This window comes from Scyliorhinus canicula, chromosome 13, assembly GCF_902713615.1.
Source record: "Scyliorhinus canicula chromosome 13, sScyCan1.1, whole genome shotgun sequence".
NCBI classification, from domain to species: domain Eukaryota; kingdom Metazoa; phylum Chordata; class Chondrichthyes; order Carcharhiniformes; family Scyliorhinidae; genus Scyliorhinus; species Scyliorhinus canicula.
The window spans coordinates 95,345,616-95,372,444 of NC_052158.1; the positions used below are offsets into that span (position 1 = coordinate 95,345,616).

Consider the following 26,829-nt stretch of genomic DNA (forward strand, 5'->3'; position numbering starts at 1 on the left):
GGACAGTGCGAGCTGTAACGCCTGCCTGCAGTCTAGCTCCGTTTCCGCCAACAGGCGTTTCTGTATTGTGAGGTCGTTTATACCACACACTAACCGGTCCCGAAGCATTTCATTTAGCGTCGGGCCGAACTCACATTTTTCCGCCAGCCTTCTCAGGCGGGTCAAGAAATTCGTGACTGACTCCCTATCTTCCCGCTGTAGAATCTGTACCTACACAAAACGAGGGGGAGTTTTGGGTCATAGTGCAATAGTCCAAAGATGTGCGGGTTAGGTGGATTGGCCATGCTAAATTGCCCGTAGTGTCCTAAAAAGTAAGGTTAAGGGGGGGTTGTTGGGTTACGGGTATAGGGTGGATACGTGGGTTTGAGTAGGGTGATCTGCTCGGCACAACATCGAGGGCCGAAGGGCCTGTTCTGTGCTGTACTGTTCTATGTTCTATGCTCTTTCACCAATTCCATTACTTCTTGGAAAATTTTCGCGTACGGCGCATCGGGATAAGTCAGACTACGTATAATGGTGAAAGCGGAGGGTCCCCACACCGACAGCAGGATAAGCCATCTCCTTTCGTCCATCAGTATATCATTTGCCCGGAAGAAGTAACACATTCGCTCCACATACTGGGCTCAGTCCTCAATAACCGGGTCGAATGCCTCTAACCTCCCAAAAAACAGCATTTTTAAAATGGCAAGGCTTACCCTCAGAGTGCGGCAGCTGGTCTCCGCAAAATTCGTAGTTTACCTCGTCGCCACTGTAGTAATCCACGGGAGGCAGGAGTTCCAATATTTATTTACAATGACGATATTACAGGAGCAGCTACAAACAGTGCTGCTAGCAGTCCAGTCAACTTAAGACTGCTCCCAAAGCCTACACAGGTGATTATATGGGCCCCCTCAATGAGCTATCATTGAGGGAGCTCATACTCCAATTGGCCAACCAATAAAGCCAATTGGAGTTCATTACAATTATTCAAAGTACCAAAAACATTTTGCAAAACTTTTCTATCAGGACTCCACTCACTACCTCTTAACTCTCAGTATTGGTAACCCAAAATAAATACGGGCTTAACTGTATATCTCGCAACACAGAGCTGGTGGATCTGCTCCCAATAACACGCGTCACAATCTGCCATTGACAAGTCCAGAACCCAGCTGGTTAGTCGGCATCGGCCACTCCTTGCCAATGTAATGAGGATCGTTTGTATCTTTCTGGCTGACTCTGTCGTTACAATTGCACCAAGATCCCAGGTTCGATTCTGGCTTGGGTCACTGTCTGTGCGGAGTCTGCACATCCTCCCTGTGTGTGCGTGGGTTTCCTCCGTTTGCTCCGGTTTCCTCCCAGTCCAAAGATGTGCAGGTTCGGTGGATTGGCCATGATAAATTGCCCTTAGTGTCCAAAATTGCCCTTAGTGTTGGGTGGGGTTACTGGGTTATGGGGATAGGGTGAAGGTGTTAACCTTGGGTGGGGTGCTCTTTCCAGGAGCCGGGGCAGACTCGATGGGCCGAATGGCCTCCTTCCGCACTGTAAATTCTATGATCACGTCCTCTGGGTACCAGTGCTTTGGATGCTTCACTGGATATCATTGAGTTGCGATGGTAATACTGATTTTCCCAGTATTCCTCTGGAATGCCACATGACATATTTTAATGCAGCTGAACATAGGCTTGTTGTATTCCTGGTTCTTTCGATAGTTTGGAAACTTGTTCAGTTTCCAGGTTGGGGAAAATGGGGGACCAACATGTTCTCTCCAAAGCAGGATCAAGTGTCCATCGATATTGTTTTTAAATAAAAAGAGTTTTAGATAATTATTTATTGTAAGTAAATAATAATATGATTTTATTGACAAAAGGCGAAATACTCAATCCCACCGAGGCCAGGGACAGGCGCGCCGCGGACAGCTAGAAAGGAACCGGAAATGTTCGGCCGGGGCCTCAGGTCGCCACGCCGGTCCCGGGACTGAGCCCGAGCTCCCCCCTCCCCCCTCCCCCCAAAACCAAGGCCAGTCCGAGCCCCGCCCCCAAAACCAAGGCCGGTCCGAGCCCCCCCTCCCGCATTGGGCCCACGCCCGAGCTGCCCGAACCGGGGCACGAGGTACTTTCCAGGTAGGATTAGGGGTCACGCTCAGCACATGGTAACGGAGGAGGTTCCGCCGGGTGAGGCGACAAGAGGGAAAAATGTCTCTGTGTGTGTGTGGGGTACGTGGGAGGTGGCTTTGTAGCACGATATGGGGGGAGGGAGAGGGGGAAGGAGTGGAGAGGGAGAGGGGGGTAGGAGTGGAGAGGGAGAGGGGGGTAGGAGTGGAGAGGGAGAGGGGGGTAGGAGTGGAGAGGGAGAGGGGGGTAGGAGTGGAGAGGGAGAGGGGGGTAGGAGTGGAGGGAGAGGGGGGTAGGAGGGCGAGGGGGGGTAGGAGTGGAGGGCGAGGGGGGTAGGAGTGGAGGGCGGGGGGGGGTAGGAGTGGAGGGCAGGGGGGGGGTAGGAGTGGAGGGCAGGGGGGGGTAGGAGTGGAGGGCGATGGGGGGCAGGAGTGGAGGGCGAGGGGGGCAGGAGTGGAGGGCGAGGGGGGCAGGAGTGGAGGGCGAGGGGGGCAGGAGTGGAGGGCGAGGGGGGCAGGAGTGGAGGAGGGGGCAGGAGTGGAGGGCGAGGGGGCAGGAGTGGAGGGCGAGGGGGGCAGGAGTGGAGGGCGAGGGGGGCAGGAGTGGAGGGCGAGGGGGGCAGGAGTGGAGGGCGAGGGGGGCAGGAGTGGAGGGCGAGGGGGCAGGAGTGGAGGGCGAGGGGGCAGGAGTGGAGGGCGAGGGGGCAGGAGTGGCGGGCGAGAGGGGGGCAGGAGTGGAGGGCGAGAGGGGGGCAGGAGTGGAGGGCGAGAGGGGGGCAGGAGTGGAGGGCGAGAGGGGGGCAGGAGTGGAGGGCGAGAGGGGGGCAGGAGTGGAGGGCGAGAGGGGGGCAGGAGTGGAGGGCGAGAGGGGGGCAGGAGTGGAGGGCGAGAGGGGGGTAGGAGTGGAGGGCGAGAGGGGGGTAGGAGTGGAGGGCGAGAGGGGGGTAGGAGTGGAGGGCGAGAGGGGGGTAGGAGTGGAGGGCGAGGGGGGTAGGAGTGGAGGGCGAGGGAGGCAGGAGTGGAAGGGCGGGGGGGCAGGATTGGAAGGGCGGGGGGGCAGGAGTGGAGGGCGAGTGGGCAGGAGTGGAGGGTGAGAGGGGGTTAGGAGTGGAGGGTGAGAGGGGGTTAGGAGTGGAGGGTGAGAGGGGGGTAGGAGTGGGGGGCGAGGGGGTAGTTGTGGAGGGCGATAGGGGTGGTCAGGAGTGGAGGGTGAGAGGGGGGGTCAGGAGTGGAGGGCGCAGGGCAGCACGGTGGCCTAGTGGTTAGCACAACCGCCTCACGGCGCTGAGGTCCCAGGTTAGATCCCGGCTCTGGGTCACTGTCTGTGTGGAGTTTGCAAGTTCTCCCCGTGTCTGCGTGGGTTTCGCCCCCACAACCCAAAAATGTGCAGAGTAGGTGGATTGGCCACGCTAAATTGCCCCTTAATTGGAAAAAATAATTGGCTAATCTAAATTAAAAAAAAAGGAGTGGAGGGCGAGAGTGGGGTCAGGAGTGGAGGGCGAGAGTGGGGTCAGGAATGGAGGGCGAGAGTGGGGCAGGAGTGGCGGGCGAGAGGGGGGAAAGAGTGGAGGGTGAGGGGGCAGGAATGAATGATGGAGGCACGGGTGAGGGGAGGGACAAAGGAAGGGGTTGGGGTATTTTGGAAGGAGGCATGGTTGGGATGGAACTGATTGTCAACGGGGCGACTTGGGGTGGAGGGTGAGACGGCTGCTGTTGATGGTGGCATTGGGAGTGACAGATGGAGACTGGAGGGCAAAGATTGAGGTGGATAGGGAGATGGGGGGCTTGGAGGGAGATGGGAGATTTCATTGAGGGGGGATAGGGGAATGCGGAGATGGGGGGAACCCAGAAGAGAAATGGGGATGGGTGGTTAAGAGGGGAGATTGTTGAGGGAACGGAATGGAATAATTGAGGAAAAGCTGAGATCACGTATGGAATAATTGGGGAAAAGCTGAGATCGCGTAAAGGGCAGGGCAGTGGGTAGGGGATATCTGAGGAGGAAAGGGGGAGATGGGGTGAGTGGCGGGTAGATGGGGGAAATGGAGGAGGTGACAGGGTATGGACACGAGGTGAATGGGAAGGATGGGGAAGCAAGGGAGTTTGGGGAGGGGCAGTTGGTTGTTCGGGAAAGGATTTTCAGCGGGAGATCAATCGATGAGTGCGGGAAGGAGGGTGGAGTTCAGGAGGGTGACTGGGGTGAGGAGGAGGGAGGGCTTGAGTACCAGACTGAGTGATTAACTCACTGACATTCTTGTTTTGCATTTTTATACAGGTCTGCACGCGTTGCATTGGTCAACATTGCCGAGATGGAATACATGAAGGAATCTGCTGTGAGCACTCAGGGACGTATGTAAGTAGATTATTGCTTTATTTATAGTATTGGTTGAACTTTTGTTTTCTTCTTTTCTCCTTTTCCTGATGTATGTATTAATGATCTAGATCAGGGGTGGGCAAACTACGGCCCGCGGGCCGCATGCGGCCCGCCAAAGGTATTTCTGCGGCCCACCAAGTCATTAAAAAAAAAAAATTTTTTTTTTAAAAAAATTTTAAAAAAAAAATAAAATTTTTTTTTAAAGGTTAATGGGTGGGGGGGCTGTTGGGTTACTTACTGGTATAGGGTGGATACGTTGACTTGAGTAGGGTGATCATTGCTTGGCACAACGTCGAGGGCCGAAGGGCCTGTTCTGTGCTGTACTGTTCTATGTTCTATATGAGGCGCCCACAATCATAACCGGGTGAAGTAATTATTTTACTTAATATACTATGCGGCCCTTTGTGAATTGTGAATTTCTGAATGCGGCCCTTGCACGGAAAAGTTTGCCCACCCCTGATCTAGATCTTGATGGGGCTCACAGGGGCTGATTTAGCACAGGGCTAAATAGCTGGCTTTTACGCAGACCAAGGCAGGCCTGCAGTGCAGGTTCAATTCCCGTACCAGCCTCCCCGAACAGACACCGGAATGTCGCGACTAGTGGCTTTTCACAGTAACTTCATTGAAGCCTACTTGTGACAATAAGCAATTTTCATTTCATTTTTCATTTCATGTGCAGGGGACAATTTCAAAGCTTGCGGGTGACATATGACAACTTGGAACTGTGTAGAACTTCAGAAGGACATAAACAAGTTGGTGGAGTGGGCAGATTGGCGGTAGATGAAGTTCATTGCGGAGCAATGTGAAGTGATGCATTTTGGTCGGAGAAACATGGAAAGACAATATAAAGTAGTGTATAATTCCTGAGGGGTGCAGAAGCAAGAGGATCTTGGTGTACATATCCATTGATCATGAAGGTGTCAGAACAGATGGAAGAGGACCTTGGTGTACATATCCATTGATCATGAAGGTGTCAGAACAGATGGAGAGATCACTTAATTAAGCATACAGTATCCTGGGCTTTTTTTAAAATAGGGGCACAGAGTACAAGAGCAATGAAGTTATGTTGAACCTGTACTAGACACTAGTTTGACTTCAGCTGGAGTATTGTGTACAGTTCTGAGCATCACAGTATGTGCAGGATGTGAATGCATTGGAGAGAGTGCAAAAGCGGTTTACAAGAGTGGTCCAAGGATGAGAAAATTCAATTATGAGGATAGATTGGAGAGGTTGGGACTTTTCTCCTTGGAGAGAAGAAGGCTGAGAGGAGATTGATAGAGATCTTGAAAATTATGATGGGGCTGGACAGAGTAGATACGGAGAAACTGTTGCTGCTCATAAAAGGAGCGGGAGGGCACAAATCGAAAGTGATTTGCAAAAGAAGCAAATTTGATGTGAGAAAATACTTTTTTACACAGCGAGCAGTTCTGTTCTGCAATGCACAGCCTCGAAGTGTGGTGGAGGCAAAGTTCAAACGAGGCATTCAATTAGCATTAGATGATTATTTGAAGAGAAACAATGCAAGGGTAGGGGGAAAAGGCAGGGGAATGAATGGCACTGAGTCGTAATACGTATTTGGAGACATGATGGGCTGAATGGCTGCCTCTTGCAGCGTAGAAAGAAAAAGAAAAATTACAGCACAGGAACAGGCCCTTCGGCCCTCCAAGCCTGCGCCGATCCAGATCCTCTATCTAAAACTGTTGCCTATTTTCTAAGGATCTGTATCCCTCTGCTCCCTGCCCATTCATGTATCTGTCTAGATACATCTTAAAGACGCTATCGTGCCCGCCTCTACCACCTCCGCCGGCAATGTGTTCCAGGCACCCACCACCCTCTGCGTAAAGAACTTTCCACGCATATCTCCTTTAAACTTTTCCCCCCTCACCTTGAACTCTGACCTCTAGTAATTGAGTCCCCCACTCTGGGGAAAAAGCTTCTTGCTATCCACCCTCATGATTTTGTAGACCTCAATGAGGTCCCCCCACAACCTCCGTCTTTCTAATGAAAATAATCCTAATCTACTCAATCTCTCTTCATAGCTAGTGCCCTCCATACCAGGCAACATCCTGGTGCACCTCCTCTGCACCTTCTCCAAAGCATCCACATCCTTTTGGTAATGTGGCGACCAGAACTGTACGGAGTATTCCAAATGTGGCCGAACCAAAGTCTTATACAACTGTAACATGACCTGCCAACTCTTGTACTCAATACCCCTTCCGATGAAGGAAAGCATGCCATATGCCTTCTTGACCAATCTATCGACCTGTGCAGCCACCTTCAGGGTACAATGGACCTGAACACCCAGAGCTCTCTGTACATCAGTGTTCCCCAGGGCTTTTTCATTTACCGTATAGTTCGCTCTTGAATTGGATCTTCCAAAATGCATCACCTCGCATTTGCCCGGATTGAACTCCATCTGCCATTTCTCCACCCAACTCTCCAATCTATCTATATTCTGCTGTATTCTCTGACAGTACCCTTCACTATCTGCAACTCCACCAATCTTGGTGTCATCTGCAAACTTGCTAATCAGACCACCTATACCTTCCTCCAGATCACTTATGTATATCACAAACAACAGTGGGCCCAACATGGATCCCTGTGGAACACCACTGGTCACAGTTCTCCATTTTGAGAAACTCCCTTCCACTACTACTCTCTGTCTCCTGTTGCCCAGCCAGTTCTTTATCCATCCAGCTCATACACCCTGAACCCCATGAGACTTCACTTTCTCCATCAGCCTACCATGGGGAACTTTATCAAATGCCTTACTGAAGTCCATGTATGTGACATCTACAACCCTTCCCTCATCAATCAACTTTGTCACTTCCACAAGGAATTCTATTAAGTTAGTACGGCATGACCTTCCCTGCACAAAACCATGTTGCCTATCACTGATAAGCACATTTTCTTTCAAATGGGAATAAATCCTATCCCTCAGTATCTTCTCCAGCAGCTTCCCTACCACTGATGTCAGGCTCACCGGTCTATAATTACCTGGAGTATCCTTGCTACCTTTCTTAAACAAAGGGACAACATTAGCAATTCTCCAGTCCTCCGGTACCTCACCCGTGTTCAAGGATGCTGCAACGGTATTTGTTAAGGCCCCAGCTATTTCCTCTCTCACTTCCCTCAGTAACCTGGGATAGATCCCATCCGGACCTGAGGACTTGTCCACCTTAATGCCTTTTAGAATACCCAACACATCCTCCCTCCTTTTGCCGACTTGACCTAGAGTAATCAAACATCTATCCCTAACCTCAACATCCGTCATGTCCCTCTCCTCGGTGAATACCGATGCAAAGTACTCGTTAAGAATCTCACCCATTTTCTCTGACTCCACGCATAACTTTCCTCCTTTGTCCTTGAGTGGGCCAACTCTTTCTCTAGTTACCCTCTTGCTCCTTATATATGAATAAACAATTCTGTGTAACAATTCTGTGATTCGTTCCTGGTGCTGGAGTTCTTAAATCATCGTCAAGTTCAGGAGTTGTCAAACCAACTTGTGGAAATTCATGTGCATTACACAATGCACTAGGATGGATGTAGCCTATTTACCTAAGCTCAACAATTTGGACAATCGTTGGTAAAATTGGAAAATCCCTACATTGCATGGTGTACTGATGGAGATTATCTAAATAAAGCCTAGATCGGCAGTACAAGCTAAATCAGTGGTTCTCAAACTTTTTTTGGTTGAAGGGCCTCTTTTCAAATTTCAGTGTCGGTGTTGCGAGGTATGTGGGCTTTATGTTCCAACAGCTAGTGGATTGTATAAAACATCAAGTCCCTTCAGCCGTTCGCAACAAGCAGAGTATCGACCATGCCCAACCAGCCCGTGGTTGCAAACCTCGGGTCCAATATGAGACATGATTTGACAGTTGGACAATACTTGGTAAATAATCCCAAGTCTATGAAGAATGACACTAAAAACCAATTTAAGTTTATCAGTCAAAGCTTTTCATATTGCACTCATCAGGACAGAATCTCACGATACCAAATCTTAAAGAGAGCAACAATTTATACTGCATGACGAGAGGGTGCTGATTTGTAGGCAAGTGGACTCTGGTCGTGGGGAATGCAACAGGGAACAGTAAACGGCCAAGCTTTTGTATAAATTCAAACCAGGCAAGTTGACTCTAATTAGTCAAGACATTCTAGGACTTAAACACAAATTAAGGCTAAAGTTCAAATCCAGTACTGAGGAGTGTTGTACTGTCAGAGAATCTTTCAGATGAGACATGAAACTGAAGCCTCGTCTGCTCTCCAGGGTTGAATGTAAAATAATCCATGATACTTTTCGAAGAAGAATAGGAGGGTTATCTCTGTCCTGGTTGATCAACCTCACAAAATAGTATTTTACCTGGTCATTATCACGTGCTGTGTGAAAATCTGTTCCCACATTTCCAACAATATAATAGTTACTGTACATCAAAGTTCTTGTTTCTAAGTTGCATTGAGATGCCTGGCAGTCACCTCCGTGCTTTCGCTCTCTCTTCTCACACCCTCCCTTAATTTCTGCTAAATGGTCACAACCTTTTCCTCCGGGTGCTCTGGTTTCCTCTCACTGTCCAAAGATGACGTACAGGTTAGGTGGATTGGCCATGCTAAATTGCCCCTCATTGTCCAAAAGGTTAGGTGAGGTTCCTGGGTTATGGGGATAGGGTGGAGGCATAGGCTTAAGTAGGGTGCTCTTTCCAAGGGCTGGTGCAGACTTGATGGGTCAAACGCACTGCACTGTACATTCTATGAAATCAACCTACTCTTTATGCAACTGTAATTGTGCTCAAACCTGGATACCAAACTTAGGAAGGATGTCAAAACCTTGGAAGTCATGATGTGGAGATGCCGGCATTGGATTGGGGTGAGCACAGTAAGAAAGTCTTACAACACCAGGTTAAAGTCCAACAGGTTTGTTTTGAACACTAGCTTTCGGAGCACTGCTCCTTCCTCAGGTGAATGAAGAGGTATACAAGCCTTGGGAAGTTAAGAGAAGTGATTCACTAGAATGGTATCCAGTGTCTTGAGAAGCTGGGGTTGTTTGTTCTCCTTGGAACAGGGAAGTCGAGATTTGATATAAAGTTGTTCAAAATCATAGTCATTATTGATAGAACAAAAGAATTGGTAACCAGAGGACACAGATTTGTGTGATTGGGGAAGGAAGTGGAGGGTACATGAGGAAACATTTTCTTCACGTTTTTCAGTGTTGGGTATGAGACCGACTCGGACGCCTCTGCAATCACTCTTTGATCAATTTACCGAAGCCTCCAATTTCTGAATTGTAGTTGTCATCTGGAATCTATTGTCTGAAAGGGTGCGGAAGTAGATTGCATAGTAACTTTCCAAAGGGATTTGGGTAAATACTTGAAGGGAAATAAAGTAATTTGTGACAAAGATTATTGTTAATAAGGTTATAGAGAAAAGTCGGGATGGGGGGGGGGGGGGTCATTTTGCTCTGAACCTAAGAATATCCTAGTAAACATGATCGAGAAATGCTTTCATTGTTTTATATTCTGACCGAGTGTCCTGTGGCATGCTCTTTTTAGTAGCTATGCATTTTGCACCTGAAAGAGTCAAAGTGGAGTCATTTTAGCACAATGTTTACCTTCCATAGGATCATTTCATATTATTGAGAGTATGAGAATGTTATTAAAAGTTATGTGAAGCGGAAAAAAAGGCTATAATCATGTATAAACTGTTGAATTATGCTCAAGCCACCTGAGCCCTTAGACTAAATTGTTCCCATTACTCGTAACCATCCAAACTATTCATATCCTCAGGTTTAAAAAAAAAGTGGTGGTAAATTGAGATGATTAGCTAATTGGCCTCATAAGAAGCTGATTAGAATCTCGTCAGTGTTCTGATTTTTCAGGACACAAGAAAACATACTGCCATTAAATATCTAATTAGTAGACTGATATTCAGACTGTTCAGAAGTACACTTTTTGTGTGTTTGGTAAACTGTAAGTAATCTCTTGGATTCAAATTCAATTGATTTGCTTCCGTTCTCAGCCTGTGTTGCCAGTGTGGTGTTCCCATCGCGCCGAATCCTGCAAACATGTGCGTTGCCTGCTTACGAACCCAAGTTGACATCACCGAAGGAATCCCAAAACAAGTAAATGTTAATTTCTGCAAACAATGTGAAAGGTAATGATTGTGGACTAGAATTAATTTGTACTACTTTTGCAACTTGGAGAAGCGTGTTTAGGTGATAATGGCATTGAAACACACTGTTTGCTGATTTAAATGTTAGGTGTTGGTCTGCTACGGTAAAATTAGGTGCTTCCCTGAACCGATTAATTTGGAAGAATTTATGTTTTTTTGCTAGAAATTTCAGTGAGTAGTTCAGAGTAATTTTATTACAATTGGTTGCCTGTTGGTTCTTAACTGGAATTACGGTGCAAGGGATTGGCTGAATGTGAACATGTCTATATTGAAGGGGGGGGGGATTTATTTATTATTAAATGCCCTCTTCTCTCAAAATAAATAGCAATCTTAGTTTTTTGAGATCTGATAGTTTGGTTTACACATTGAAACATTAAAAAATCAGAAAATCTCAAAAATGATTTGGTTACTTCATAGAACATAGAACAGTACAGCACAGAACAGGCCCTTCGGCCCTCAATGTTGTGCAGGGCCATGATCCCCCTACTCAAACCCACGTATCCACCCTATACCCGTAACCCAACAACAGCGAGCGAGGTGTGGGTGTGTGTCAGCGAGCGAGGTGGGTGTGTGTGCGACAGCGAGCGAGGTGTGTGTGTGCGACAGCGAGCGAGGTGTGTGTGTGCGACAGCGAGCGAGGTGTGTGTGTGCGACAGCGAGCGAGGTGTGTGTGTGCGACAGCGAGCGAGGTGTGTGTGTGCGACAGCGAGCGAGGTGTGTGTGCGACAGCGAGCGAGGTGGGTGTGTGACAGCGAGCGAGGTGGGTGTGTGTGACAGCGAGCGAGTTGTATGTGTGCGACAGCGAGCGAGGTGTGTGTGTGCGACAGCGAGCGAGGTGTGTGTTTGTGCGACAGCGAGCGAGGTGTGTGTGTGCGACAGCGAGCGAGGTGTGTGTGTGCGACAGCGAGCGAGGTGTGTGTGTGCGACAGCGAGCGAGGTGTGTGTGTGCGACAGCGAGCGAGGTGTGTGTGTGCGACAGCGAGCGAGGTGTGTGTGTGCGACAGCGAGCGAGGTGTGTGCGCGCGACAGCGAGCGAGGTGTGTGTGTGCGACAGCGAGCGAGGTGTGTGTGTGCGACAGCGAGCGAGGTGTGTGTGTGCGACAGCGAGCGAGGTGTGTGTGTGCGACAGCGAGCGAGGTGTGTGTGTGCGACAGCGAGCGAGGTGGGTGTGTGCGACAGCGAGCGAGGTGTGTGTGTGTGCGACAGCAAGCGAGGTGTGTGTGTGCGACAGCGAGCGAGGTGTGTGTGTGTGCGACAGCGAGCGAGGTGTGTGTGCGCGACAGCGAGCTAAGTCAGTTGTGTGTCTGCATGTAGCAAGCTGTTGCTATGCTTGGGCGGCACAGTAGCACAGTGGTTAGCACTGTTCCTTCACAGCATCAGGGACCCGGGTTCAATTCCCGGCTTGGGTCACTGTCTGCGGAGCCTGCACGTTCTCCCTGTGTATGCGTGGGTTTCCTCCAGATGCTCTGGTTTCCTCCCATAAGTCCCGAAAGACATGCTTGTTAAGTGAATTGGACATTTTGAATTCTCCCTCAGTGTGCCTGAACAGGCGCCGGAGTGTGGCAACGAGGAAATTTTCAGTGCAACTTCATTGCAGTGTTAATGGAAGCCTACTTGTGACACTAATAAAGATCACTTATTATTATAAGAGTGCCTAAGTTTAGTCTCTTTCGAAACATAAGGTCTCTGGCACAGAGTCTGTCCCTGTTGCTCAGAAGGGAAGGGAGAAGAGGAACAGAGCACTTGTCATTGGGGACTCCATAGTTAGAGGAACAGACAGGAGGTTCTGTGGGAACGAAAGAGACTCACGGTTGGTGTGTTGCCTCCCAGGTGCCAGGGTTCGTGATGTCTCTGATCGTGTTTTTGGGATCCTTAAGGGGGAGGGGGAGCAGCCCCAAGTCGTGGTCCACATAGGTACCAACGACATAGGTAGGAAGAGAGATGGGGATTTGAGACAGAAATTCAGGGAGCTAGGGTGGAAGCTGAGAGCTAGAACAAACAGAGTTGTTATCTCTGGGTTGTTACCCATGCCACGTGCTAGCGAAGTGAGAAATAAGGAGAGAGAGGAGTTGAACACGTGGCTACAGGGATGGTGCAGGAGGGAGGGTTTTGGTTTCCTGGATAATTGGGGCTCATTCTGGGGTAGGTGGGACCTCTACAAACAGGATGGTCTTCACCTGAACCAGAGGGGTACCAATATCCTGGGAGGGAGATTTGCTAGTGCTCTTCGGGGGGTTTAAACTAATTCAGCAGGGGGATGGGAACCTAAATTGTAGCCCCAGTGTACAGGATGTTGAGAGTAGTGAGGTCAGGGATAGGGTTAAAAGTTCGAAAGAGGGCACCGGCAAGCAGGACGCTGGTTTGAAGTGTGTCTACTTCAACGCCAGGAGCATCCGGAATAAGGTGGGTGAGCTTGCAGCATGGGTTGGTACCTGGGATCTCGATGTTGTGGCGATTTCGGAGACATGGGTAGAGCAGGGACAGGAATGGTTGTTGCAGGTTCCAGGATTTAGATGTTTCTGTAAGAACAGAGAAGATGGTAAAAGAGGGGGGGGTGTGGCATTGTTAATCAAGGAAAGTATTACGGCGGTAGAAAGGACGCTTGAGGACTCGTCTACTGAGGCAGTATGGGCCGAGGTTAGGAACAGTAGAGGAGAGGTCACCCTGTTGGGAGTTGTCTATAGACCTCCGAATAGTCCCACAGATGTAGAGGAAAGGATTGCAAAGATGATTCTTGACAGGAGCGAGAGTAACAGGGTAGTTGTTATGGGGGACTTTAACTTTCCAAATATTGACTGGAAATACTATAGTTCGAGTACTATAGATGGGTCAGTTTTTGTGCAGTGTGTGCAGGAGGGTTTTCTGACACAGTATGTAGACAGGCCAACAAGGGGCGAGGCCACATTGGATTTGGTACTGGGTAATGAACCCGGCCAGGTGTTAGATTTAGATGTAGGTGAGCACTTTGGTGATAGTGATCACAACTCGGTTATGTTTACTTTAGCAATGGGCAGGGATAGGTATGTACCGCAAGGCAAGAATTATAGCTGGGGGAAAGGCAATTATGATGCTATTCGGCAAGATTTAGGAGGTATAGGATGGGGAAGGAAACTGCAGGGGATGGGTACAATCGAAATGTGGAGCTTTTTCAAGGAACAGCTACTGCGTGTCCTTGATAAGTATGTACCTGTCAGGCAGGGAGGAAGTTGTCGAGCAAGGGAGCCGTGGTTTACTAAGGAAGTTGAAGCACTTGTCAAGAGGAAGAAGAAGGCTTATGTTAGGATGAGACATGAAGGCTCAGTTACGGCACTTGAGAGTTACAAGTTAGCCAGGAAGGACCTAAAGGGAGAGTTAAGAAGAGCGAGGAGAGGACACGAAAAGTCGTTGGCGGATAGGATCAAGGAAAACCCTAAGGCTTTCTATAGGTATATCAGGAACAAAAGAATGACTCGAGTAAGATTAGGGCCAATCAAGGATAGTAGTGGAAAGTTGTGTGTGGAATCAGAGGAGATAGGGGAAGCATTAAATGGGTATTTTTCGTCAGTGTTTACACTGGAGAAAGACAATGTTGTCGAGGAGAACACTCAGGTTCAGTCGACCAGGCTAGATGGAATTGAGGTTCAAAAGGAGGAGGTGTTAGCAATTTTAGAAAATGTCAAAATAGATAAGTCCCCTGGGCCAGATGGGATTTATCCTAGGATTCTCTGGGAAGCCAGGGAGGAGATTGCAGAGCCTTTGTCCTTGATCTTTATGTCGTCTTTGTCGACAGGAATAGTGCCGGAAGACTGGAGGATAGCAAATGTTGTCCCCTTGTTCAAGAAGGGGAGTAGAGACAACCCTGGTAATTATAGACCTGTGAGCCTTACTTCGGTTGTGGGTAAAATGTTGGAAAAGGTTATAAGAGATAGGGTTTATAATCATCTTGAAAAGAACAAGTTGATTAGCGATACTCAACACGGTTTTGTGAAGGGTAGGTCATGTCTCACAAACCTTATTGAGTTTTTTGAGAAGGTGACCAAACAGGTGGATCAGGGTAAAGCTGTTGATGTGGTGTATATGGATTTCAGTAAGGCGTTTGATAAGGTTCCCCACGGTAGGCTATTGCAGAAAATAAGGAAGTATGGAATTGAAGGTGATTTAGTGGTTTGGATCAGTAATTGGCTAGCTGAAAGAAGACAGAGGGTGGTGGTTGATGGCAAATGTTCATCCTGGAGTTCAGTTACTAGTGGTGTACCGCAAGGATCTGTTTTGGGGCCACTGCTGTTTGTCATTTTTATAAATGACCTGGAAGAGGGTGTAGAAGGATGGGTTAGTAAATTTGCAGATGACACGAAGGTCGGTGGAGTTGTGGATAGTGCTGAAGGATGTTATAGGATACAGAGGGACATAGATAAGCTGCAGAGCTGGGCTGAGAGGTGGCAGATGGAGTTTAATGCGGAAAAGTGTGAGGTGGTTCACTTTGGAAGGAGTAACAGGAATGCAGAGTACTGGGCTAATGGCAAGATTCTTGGTAGTGTAGATGAACAGAGAGATCTCGGCATCCAGGTACATAAATCCCTGAAAGTTGCCACCCAGGTTAATAGGGCTGTTAAGAAGGCATATGGTGTGCTAGCCTTTATAAGCAGGGGGATTGAGTTTCGGAACCACAAGGTCATGCTGCAGCTGTACATAACTCTGGTGCGGCCACACCTGGAGTACTGCGTGCAGTTCTGGTCACCACATTATAGGAAGGATGTGGAAGCTTTGGAAAGGGTTCAGAGGAGATTTACTAGGATGTTGCCTGGTATGGAGGGAAGGTCTTACGAGGAAAGGCTCAGGGAATTGAGGTTGTTTTCGTTAGAGAGGAGAAGGCTGAGAGGTGACTTAATAGAGACATATAAGATAGTCAGAGGGTTAGATAGGGTGGACAGTGAGAGTCTTTTTCCTCGGATGGTGATGACCAACACGAGGGGACATAGCTTTAAATTGAGGGGTGAGAGATATAGGACAGATGTCAGAGGCAGTTTCTTTACTCAGAGAGTAGTAGGGGTGTGGAACGCCCTGCCTGCAATAGTAGTAGACTCGCCAACTTTAAGGGCATTTAAGTGGTCACTGGATAGACATATGGATGAAAATGGAATAGTGTAGGTCAGATAGGCTTCAGATGGTTTCACAGGTCGGCGCAACATCGAGGGCCGAAGGGCCCGTACTGCGCTGTAGTGTTCTATGTTCTATAACTCACTCAGCTAACTCCAGTCTGTTCGGTGCAGAATGAAGACTTGTGGATTAATATCTGTACAATGATATTTGTAGAATTCAACTAGCTAAAACAATGCAGTTTACCAGCAGATGACACTTGCAACAACCCAAAGTTTGTTCATTCAGGACCTGTCTACTGGCATGCAATATTTTCAGCCCTGATTGACAAATATATTAATAAATAATAGTTTGTTGATTTCCTGGATTAATTAACTCAGATGTTGACTTTTGGTTTTGCTCCACAGATATCTTCAGCCTCCTGGAACATGGATACAGTGTGCATTGGAATCAAGGGAACTTTTAACTCTGTGCCTTAAAAAACTAAAGTCCCCTTTGACTAAAGTTAGTAGACAGGATCTTATGGCAAAATTGTGTTTCATGTCCGGTTTTGCTTTTCAGGGATGATCATTTAATTGCAGGCAAAATATTTATGTTTCATTGCTTGAAGTTGTAGTTATAGTGCTAAAATGAAAAATATTAGTCATTTGAGTTCATGCCTATCTTGTTAAAATTCATCGATAATTATGCTGCTTGAATATTTTCCACAGTTGTCCATGAACACCAGCATTCTCTTATATTGGCTTTAGTAATTATTACATGTAGCATTGCTGATTTACCACTGATTTGAGATTCTATTTTCTCAACGACTTTTGTCTATAACTTAAAAATTGTCTTTTCAGCATAAGCTCCATGTATTTATATTTAAACATATTTAAAATAGAACAAGCATGCTTCTATCTTGAATCTGAATGTGCTCTTTCTGTAAATTTCTTATGCTTCATTTTGTAAAGTAAAACTGTGAAATGGCTGAATGGTGATTTTTTAAGTAAGGCAATTAAATACATTCTTTGCTTTTTATTGATTTTATTTTTGAATGTTTGTATTTTAAGTCCTAACAAACAGAAGTAGTAGTTCAGTAGGGCATTAACTTCTGTACAAGCCAATAGTTTTGAAATCCTGCTGAGTTTTTTTTTATCAGCACACTAACTCCTATTAACTGCAACATCCCAAGTAGTTTCCCGAACATTATCAAATAAAATTTGAAACCGAGCTACATAATAAGATATTAGAACCCAGGACCATAAGGTAGGTTTCCAGGAGTGTCTTAAAGGAGGAGGACTGGAGAGGTTGGGGGAGGGAATTCCTTAGTAGTTGATGGCACGGCCACTAGTGTTGGCTCAATCAAAATTATGATGCTCAAGAAGCCAGAATTGGAGGAATTTAGATGTCTCGGCAGGTTTAGGGCTCAAGGACATTATAGAGGCAGGGAGGGTTTTCTTTGGGGAGGAGGCCATGGAGGAATTTGAAACAAGGATGAGAATTTTAATATGCAAGTCTTGCTTAACTGAGAGTCAGTGCGATTCAGTTAGCACAAGGGTGATTAGTAAACAGGGTTTAAGACATGGGCAACAAAGGTTTGGCTGACACCTAGTTTATGCAGGGTAGAATGTTTGGGGCCACCTAGGAGTGTGTTACAATAATCACATCTGGAACTGACAAAGGATGGTTGAGGCTTTCAACAGCAGATGAGCACATACTGGGAGGAATAAGGCAGTGCCACGGAGGTGGAATATGCAATTTTGGTGATGGTGCAGATATGTGTATCTGAGACACATCTTGGGGTTAGATATGACACCATAGTTGCAACATTCTGTTTAGTCTCACATTTACCGGGGGTGGAATCAGTGGCTAGAGAGGAGCATGTCTTGGAGAGATGATATAATGGCTTTGATCTTGAGAAAATTTACAGAGAAACTTTTACTTATCCAGTACTTGATGTTAGGCATGGGCAGTATGATTTAGCGACAGTGGAGGGGTTGGTAAAGCTGGTGGTAAAGGAGATCAAGGTTTTGTCAGTGTTTATGTGAAAACTAGGGCAGCACGGGAGCATTGTGGTTAGCACAATTGCTTCATAGCTCCAGGGTCCCAGGATCGATTCCGGCTTGGGTCACTGTGCAGAGTCTGCACGTTCTCCCCGTGTGTGCATGGGTTTCCTCCGGGTGCTCCAGTTTCCTCCCACAGTCCAAAGGTGGGCAGGTTAGGTGGACTGGCCATGCTAAATTACCCTTAGTGTTCAAAATTGCCCTTGGTGTTGGGTGGGGTTGCTGGGTTATGGGGATAGGGTGGAGGTGTAGGCTAGGGTAGGGTGCTCCAGGGTGCCAGTGCAGACTCAATGGGCCGAATGGCCTCCTGCACTATAAATTCTATGAAAAATTCTAACTAACACAGTATTTGCTGATAGAATTTCATAGAATTTACAGTGCAGAAGGAGGCCATTCAGCCCATCGAGTCTGCACCGGCTCCTGGAAAGAGCACCCTACCCAAGGTTAACACCTCCACCCTATCCCCATAACCCAGTAACCCCACCCAACACTAAGGGTCACTAAGGGCAATCTATCATGGCCAATCCACCTAACCACATCTTTGGACTGTGGGAGGAAACCGGAGCACCTGGAGGAAACCCACGCACACACTGGGAGGATGTGCAGACTCCGCACAGACAGTGACCCAAGCCGGAATTGAACCTGTGACCCTGGAGCTGTGAAGCGATTGTGCCATCCAAAATGCTACCGTGCTGCCTAAGGGACAGCGTGTAGTTGAAAAATAGGAAGGGGCATGGATAGATCCTTGGGGGAGATCAGAGGTAATAGAGCTGGACTATGAGGAGAAGACATTGCAGGTGATTCGCTGACTACAACTCAATAGACGAGAACAGACCTAGGTGAGTGCAATCACAGTCAGCTGGATGACAGTGGAGAGTTTTAGGAGATTTATGATAGTCGAATGTCAAAGGCTGCAGGTGGGTTGAGAAAAACAAGGGCTGATTGTTTATCTTTGTCACAGTGACATAGGTTGCCATTTGTGACTTTGATACGAGTTGTAGAAACCTGATGGCAGGACTTCAACTATTGATTGGTAGAAGAGTGATCAACATGGTCATGTATGCCAAACAGAACTGTGCCTCCTGATCGCAATCTATGTATGACAGTCATAATGGCAGCTGTGACTCTTTTGGTAACAGACTCGTCTCTTGACTCAATGTGTGAACACCAAACACTTCATCCTGGAACTAATATACAATCTTAAGTATGAAGTAAAATATTGCTAATTTGGATTTGTCCGATTCTGTATACAATAATTTAATCAGCAAAATAAATTATGGAGATACTTTTGCTTGTAGTTTCAACATCAATTACTACTTTTTTCAGGTACGTCTAATTGATGCTGGCTTTATTTGGACCGAGCCTCATTCCAAGAGATTAAAGGTCAAACTTACAGTTCAAAAGGAGGTGAGAAGAAAGTTATTCTTCCACAATAGTGACTACTTTTGTTTGGTTAGTTCATTTACTGGGGAAATTTGGTGTATTTTAAATCTAAAGCTCCCTGATGTGACATTCTCCCACTGTTACATTGATGAATACCTTGACGGGAAGTATTGAGGACCCTGATGCAAAATTGGAATGTTAACATTTTGACTGTACATAGTAAGAGAATATGGGAAGGTTAGTCGCACATTGTCTGCATGAGAGTCTGAGCAGGGACTTTGTATTTGTGTTGAATGGCTTTAGTGAGGTGGGGAATGAAGGTTGGTGGAAAAGGTTAGTATTGATTAGTTAATTTTCAGGCAGATATTTTACTCCTCATTGAATCTATTTGAGTGCTTTATATTTCCTGGGTGTCTTGATCCTTTGATTAATGAGGCAGTTTTTACCTTGCGCTGTTTTAAATTTTCTAACTGTGCACTTTGTGTGTAGGTAATGAGTGGAGCAATCTTGCAGCAGGTTTTTGTGATCGACTTCGTCATCCTGCAACAGATGTGTGATGATTGTCACCGTGTTGAAGCTAAAGATTATTGGAAGGCAGTAGTACAAGTCCGACAGAAGGTGAATAAAATGTTTTTTTCACTGCAAAAGTAACATTAAAAAGCCTTTACATTTCAATATAATTAACATATTTATGTTCTTTTTGAAGACATACTGTTAAATACATGATTCTTTATTGCAATAAAATTAGCCTTATAACTATCGAGGCTGCAAGAGCAGGTCAGAGGTTAGGAATCCTGTGGTGAGTAACTCTCCTCCTGAAACTCCACTTGCCTGGATGTGCGCAGCAACAACACTCGAGAATCTTGACGCCATCCAGGATCAAGCAACACTCTTGCTTGGCACCTCACCCACAAACAGTCACTCCCTCCACCACTACACAGCGATCCACCTTCAGTTCTTCACAGTCCTGTTGTCTTGCTTGCTCGCAGCTAGAAAATGGAGCAATCTCCCCTCTGTGATTTGATGCCAAAAGCAGGGATGTACAGGGCTCGACGTGACCAGGCTCTGCCACCGCGTCTGGCTGAAAGACTGCATTGATCCATTTAAAAAAAAACAAAAAAATTTGGAGTACCCAATTATATATTTTTTTCCAATTAAGGGGCAATTTAGCATGGCTAATCCACCTAACCTGCACATCTTTGGGTTGCGGGGGTGAAACCCACGCAGACACGGGGCAAATGTGCAGACTCCACATGGACAGTGACCCAGGGCTGGGATTCGAACTCGGGTCCTCAGCGCAGTAGGCAGCAATGCTAACCACTGTGCCATGTGCAGTACTATCTATAAGTTACACATCAGGAACTCACCAAGCCTCCTTAGACAGTACCTTTCAAATCACGGCCACTACCATCTAGAACACTCTTTATCCAAACTTTTTTCCCCCAGGACCCACTTTTAAAAAAAAATTTAGATTACCCAATTATTTTTTCCAATTAAGGGGCAATTTAGCGTGGCCAATCCACCTACTTTGCACATTTTTGGGTTGTGGGGGCGAAACCCACGCAGACACGGGGAGAATGTGCAAACTCCACACAGACAGTGACCCAGAGCCGGGATCGAACCTGGGACCTCAGCGCCGTGAGGCGGTTGTGCTAACCACTAGGCCACCGTGCTGCCCAGGACCCACTTTTATCAGCTGGCCGGCCTTCAGGAGCCATGCCGGCCGGCCTTTGGAACCCACCATTTTCTACCTTCAATGCGGCAGGTGAGCCTGCTTGGTCCTCACAGTCTCACTTCCTTTGGAATTAAATGTTACATTTCTGCCAAGGACTTGAGCTGATGATTTGAGTTCTTGTTGCATCTTTTGAAAAAAGAAAGCACGAGGTTTTTTCTCAAACTCTTCATGCTTAGTCTTCAAATGCCTTTGATGTTTTGAGGGTTTTAAACTCTCATTTGCCAGTACTTCTCTGCACAAAACACACATGGGCTTTGCATCCTGATCTGCATTGGCACAATTAGCAAAGCCGCTCTCAACAAAATCATTTTTGTTCCTGATTTCAGTTTTTCTTTGTTTAAAATGATCCATCTTCAGTTCTTCACATCCTTGTTGTCTTTCTTGCTCTGCGATCCTCCAGACACCTGCCTACGACCCATACACAGGCCATGACCTACAGTTTGAAAAACCCTAATCTAGAAGGACAATGACAGCACAGACATGGGAACACAACCACCTGGAAGAGCCCCTCCAAGGCACACTATCCTGACTTGAAAAGATATCGCTTTTCCTTCACTGTCTCTGGGTCAAAATCATTGGCCTACCTCCCTGACAGCACTGTGGGTATACCTACACCAGATGCATTGCAGCAGTTGAAGCTCACCACCGCCACCTAGGGGCTGGTTTAGCACAGGGCTAAATCGCTGGCTTTGAGAGCCGACCAAGGCAGGCCAGCAGCACGGTTCAATTGCCGTATCAGCCTCCCCGAACAGGTGCCGGAATGTGGCGACTAGGGGCTTTTCGCAGTAACTTCATTTGAAGCCTACTTGTGACAATAAGCGATTTTCATTTCATTTCACCTTCTCGAGGGCACTTAATGATGGACAATGAATGTTGGCCTTGTCAGCGGCGCCCACATCCCAAGAATGAATTTTTAAATATGCAGTGCTGCCAGTTGCAAGTAATTGTATAAGTAAAATATGCCTATTAACTGGCAATAGTTGGAGAGGAAACCATTTTACATAACTCTACATGATGCTAGAATATTTTGACCTGGTTTAGTGAAACTTTTATTCTGTAGATGTCTTCAAAACATACTGTATCAATGTCTTACAGTATGGTTTAACTCCAGACTTGCTCATTACCTGAAATTTTATTTGTAAAGAACTGTTCAGTGTTAAGATTATTAACAATGAGAAGATTTTAATAAAATGATTTCCACTAAATTAACAGTGTTTCTGTTGGTTGCCCCTTAGACGCCACACAAGAAAACTTTTTATTACTTGGAACAATTAATCCTGAAACATAAACTGCATCAAAACACACTTCGTGTAAAGGAAATCCACGGTAAGTGACTATTTAGTCCTGATTTGATTGTTAGATTGGAAAAGCCCCAGAGTTTTTGCAACACATTTAGTTTTACCACTCAGTTTAAGTACATAGTGAAATTGCCAGTTTGACGAGTGACTGTAAGTTAACCAAATAGTCACATGAAAGTCTGAAAAGCTGGATGAGTTATTTGATCAATGAGGGCATCAGAGCTGAGTCACCAGTTTTCCTAAAATTCATGTGCACATGCTTTCTAGGACGGTGTTTTCACTGATATTAGGACCAGGAATCAGACATATTTTTGCTATCCGTTGATGTTCTGGCTAAGTTCAAGAAATACAACCCGAGTCTTTCGACTCCATATAGCTCAGTAATGGCCTTTCAGTTTTCAAGGGAAGCTATGAATTCTCCCGTGTGTGGAGGTGAAAAATAGCTTACGGCAACATTTTCTTCAATTCAATTTCCATTTTCTGAAAGCTGAAAATAAGCGAATGAATGTCCAGTAAAATAAACTGTATATGAAAATGTTAAGTATTCATACAATATTCATTGCACAGTGCAATATCAAGGCTGTAGGTACAATTTCAATATAGTTTGAGACATCCCATTTGGAATTATGCTAATTAAAATTTACTTCCAAAATTAATTAGTGGATTTTTAAAGAACCAGCTTTGGCTTTTAACATTTGGATTATTTGAAAAGTAAATTTGAGCCATGTTTGGGTAAAGCAGTACCATAATCTTTTCATGTCTATCCTTTTTTGAGATTTTTTTTTTGAATGCGTTCAAAAAAACCAGAAGTTTAGCCTCACTCACCGAATTTTGATTTTAGATGGTCTGGATTTCTATTATGGATCCAAGCAACATGCACAGAAGATGGTGGACTTCCTGCAATGTACAGTTCCTTGCAAGTAGGTGTAGAACATTGTACCTTGGGCAAAACTAAACAATTGTGAGGGATATATTCATTCCTGGGATGTGGGCATAATTGGAAGTGCCAGCAATTACTGCCCATCTCTAATTGACCATGGAAAGGTGGCGATGAGTTGCCTCCTTGTACCCCTGCAGTCAGTAACCCCACAGTGTTTTAAGGAACACTCTGTTTTGAACTATTGCAATCCTAAAGCTGATATCTAGTTATTCAAAGGGCCATGTGTTGCATCTTGCCTTCATAGGATTTCTTTTTTCAGTTATTTTGCATGGCACTGGAATGAGGTTCAAAGAATACTTTTTATCTATCAGAACGTTGAAGAAATAGGGTTGTAAACTACTATGCCCACATATAGGGCACAGTAACAAATTATATCTGAGGAATTAAAGTAGAATGTATTGTCAAAACTTGAGTATTAAGTTGAAGAAAAGACTGGAATTTCACAGAGTGGAGGTCAGGTACTGCATTAATGAACAGCAACCCAAATTGCCCCACTGACTCTTAACAATCATTCCGTTCTGTGCATCCACTGCTAATCGTACCATCTCAGTCTAGTCTGTCTGGAATGCAAGTCGTTCATTCATCCATCACCAGACCGGGCCGGAGTGCTTATGGGCCTCATTCTTCTGTGCATTAATCACTTGCCATTTGGAAGATTATTCTGGATAGCAGATTTAATCCATGGCTTCTTTCTCCCACAGTGACCGGTTTCTATAAACCTCCTTTGACCTTTTGTTCCAACATGTGCACAGAACTATCTGTTTTGCTGCTTCCCATCCCTCCTACCCAACCTTCATCTTTCTGTAATTTCTCTTCTATCTCTTCATGTTCTCTCCCAAGGTAATTCACCGTCAACTACTTGCAAACCCTTGTCCATGTTGTCTCCTTCCAAATCAGTGCCTTTCTTTCCCACACACCCTCTGAATCTCTTCAATCAGAATTCTTCCACAAACCTTAAAACTGTCATACCCCGCAATAAGCTTTGTGGTTTCCACAAATTTCTATCTCCCTTGCAATTATGGGCACGGAAAGGTTTCCAAGTGTCATTTATGGATGGTTTTGCTGAGAGTTTTCTGCTGTCCTCTGCTATCTAACGATATTTGTGATGTGGAGATGCTGGCGTTGGACTGGGGTGAGCACACTAAGAAGTCTTACAACACCAGGTTAAAGTCCAACAATTTTGTTTCAAACACTAGCTTTCGGAGCACTGCTCCATCCTCGGGTGAAACAAACATGTTGGACTTTAACCTGGTGTTGTAAGACTTCCTACAGTAACAATGTTTGGCCATTTTTTTGGGTCCTGGTGAATTTCCCACCAATTTAGCCCACACAGAATTATTTTCATCACTGGGGAGCTCAACTAGAGATTGAGCAGCCATTTTGAAAGGGTTCCCTGATCTCCTAAGTGAGCTTGTGCGTCTCCCCCCATCTCCATTGGCAATGTCACCCCACGCATGTGAGGACTCCCCGCTCTGTGGTCCCTGGGGGCCCCGCTCTTCAGGCTCCCCCTTCTAGGACCCCCACCTTTCATACCCCTCTCCACCATCCTTTCATGGGAATGCCCCCTCCTGAGCCCTGACAGTTCTCCTCGCTTGGCAGTGCCACCCGGGCACCTTGGCATCCCCCCCCCCCCCCCCCCCCCCAAGTGCAGATCCGCCTGGGCCATATTTGTGTGGACCGGTACTGAACGGCTGGGGTCTCCCTGGGGAGACTTATTAGATTCCGGGAAACTGGTAGACCCCGGATGAGTAGACCATAGTAGGTTTACGTCCTTGTTCACGTCCATTGTGAGTGGGTTCCTGATCTCGATGCCTCGCCGGACTTTGGTAGATCCCGCGAGGTGTACTGACTGTCGGGAAGCCCACGAAAGGCTTCACCCGGCACCTATGGCCATGTTGCGCTCCAGTTCGAGCATGATGCGGCCGGTAGATCTTGCCATGTGAATTTCAAGTGCTTTTAAAGGCATAGTTTGCTGTCTGTGAATATATCAATTTCATTGGTTGTCTACTTTCTTGCTGACATCCCCTTGTTTTGGTGCCAGATTTAAACTGCTATCGTGAAAGGGAAAAGCTCGTGCCATGCAGATGGCTGGATCCTTGTAGGCAGTTTTAGTCATGGTCAGCAACAAAAGAGCGCTCTTGCTTTGTTTGCTGCTGACTGCAAAATCCTGATAGGCTAGCAAGAGCACAGAATGTCTTCTGGCTAGAGAACTCCAATGGTAACACGACCATTGACTAGATGAATCCTGAAACACGCAGTTGCCAGACAGGCCTTGCAGGTGGCGGAAAGAAAATTGACACAAACAATCCTTATGGATTTTCAGCCTATCCAAGATTGCATTGGTAAAGAATAATCATCCCGCTTGAGTGCTATCTTCACAAATCCACATCTGAAAGATCACCTTCTTTCACTTCTATATCTTCACCTGGTTTGATCCCTGCTCCAGCCCATCTGATGCTAAAACATTTTATCCAGGCGATTGAAAGTTGGCTTGTATGCAGGCCATCTTACAAGAAACTAAATGACAGCATGTTTTGGACTAGTCAAGAAGATATAGTACAGTGCATAATGAGAATTAATTTTCTGGAAAATTTATTTTTGTGCATTCAAAACTAATTAATGTTATGTTTTTGAAGGTACAAGACATCTCAGCGCCTAATTTCCCATGATGTCCACTCCAACAGTTATAATTACAAAAGTACTTTCTCTGTGGAAATTGTTCCTGTCTGTAAGGTGAAACTTTGTTTTAAGCAAACATTATTGTAAATATGTTGTATTTTAAGAAACTTCATGATATTTCATTTTCGAATGTGTGGATGCTATATTGAGGTGACTTGCTAAAATACAGCTTAATATGTCACTGGAACAAATCTTCTAATTTGTGTAAAGTGGCGATACTAATAAAATTTAACTCTTTTATGCTACACTTTTAAAACCATAGTCTTGGGATAAAACATAATCTACTCAGTTGTGTCATGCTAGCCTTTGAAATTACAATTAATTTTAATATTATATACTAATGGTTTAAAAGCTGTTCATGTGATTTGAATTTGAATCTTTATAATTAGAGTATATGGATTGCCTAAGCTTAAGAAGTTTGTTACCTTACTGGGTGTGTCAACAGCCTGGAGAATAGATTTTCATTGTTATATTGTTGTTTTCTGGCAACTGTTCATTTTCAACGTGCAATGCTTATCCTGTAATTAATAATTAAGTATGGGCATTTCTCAGCGTGCCCTGATCATCAATGCCAGCACAAAGATGTAAAACAGAATTTTTAATGGGAAAATAAACAAGCAGAGCTCGCATGAACATAATGCTGAAAATTGATGACGAAAAATTATATGTTTGTGGTTTTAAAGTAGCAGATATTTATTTATTTTTTAAACCTTATTGGCATTTTCAAAATTATATACATTGCTGTTCGTTTTCATTTATTGTACAGTCACAAAGGTTCCGTCTTGGGTTTTTCTATTTGCAGTCTGTTGCCGTCTGGCTAGCTCAGCCTACAATCTCTCTCTCTCTCTCTCTCTCTTGCTGGGTTTTGCGACCTCACCTTGCATCCCCCCCCCCACCCCGCCCCCCAATCACTCCCCTGTCCTCCCTCACTTTCCTCTTTGTCTTGTCCTCGCTATTCCCCCCTGGTTACTGGCTATTTATTTATTTATGTGTTGGCCACAAACAGGTCTCCGAACAGTCGGGTGAATGGCTCCCATATTTTGTGGAAGCC

At 45.8% G+C, this 26,829-nt stretch overlaps 1 protein-coding gene across 4 annotated transcripts in view; it reads left to right on the forward strand.

The window, feature by feature from the left end:
• The first annotated feature begins 1,962 nt into the window (after positions 1–1,962).
• The window catches only part of nmd3 (NMD3 ribosome export adaptor), a 56,144-nt gene continuing 31,277 nt past the window's right edge, over positions 1,963–26,829 (forward strand). The window contains exons 1-9 of one of the 4 annotated variants that reach the window (XM_038816174.1): positions 1,963–2,099; positions 4,362–4,439; positions 10,470–10,604; positions 16,106–16,202; positions 19,070–19,150; positions 19,616–19,744; positions 22,097–22,187; positions 23,001–23,079; positions 25,736–25,832. In XM_038816174.1, the coding sequence (XP_038672102.1) occupies positions 4,396–4,439; positions 10,470–10,604; positions 16,106–16,202; positions 19,070–19,150; positions 19,616–19,744; positions 22,097–22,187; positions 23,001–23,079; positions 25,736–25,832 (753 nt within the window). In that variant the 5' untranslated portion in view covers positions 1,963–2,099; positions 4,362–4,395. Of the gene's footprint in view, positions 2,193–4,361; positions 4,440–10,469; positions 10,605–16,105; positions 16,203–19,069; positions 19,151–19,615; positions 19,745–22,096; positions 22,188–23,000; positions 23,080–25,735; positions 25,833–26,829 lie in introns of all 4 variants that reach the window. The other 3 variants (XM_038816176.1, XM_038816175.1, XM_038816177.1) reach the window with 3 other exon arrangements.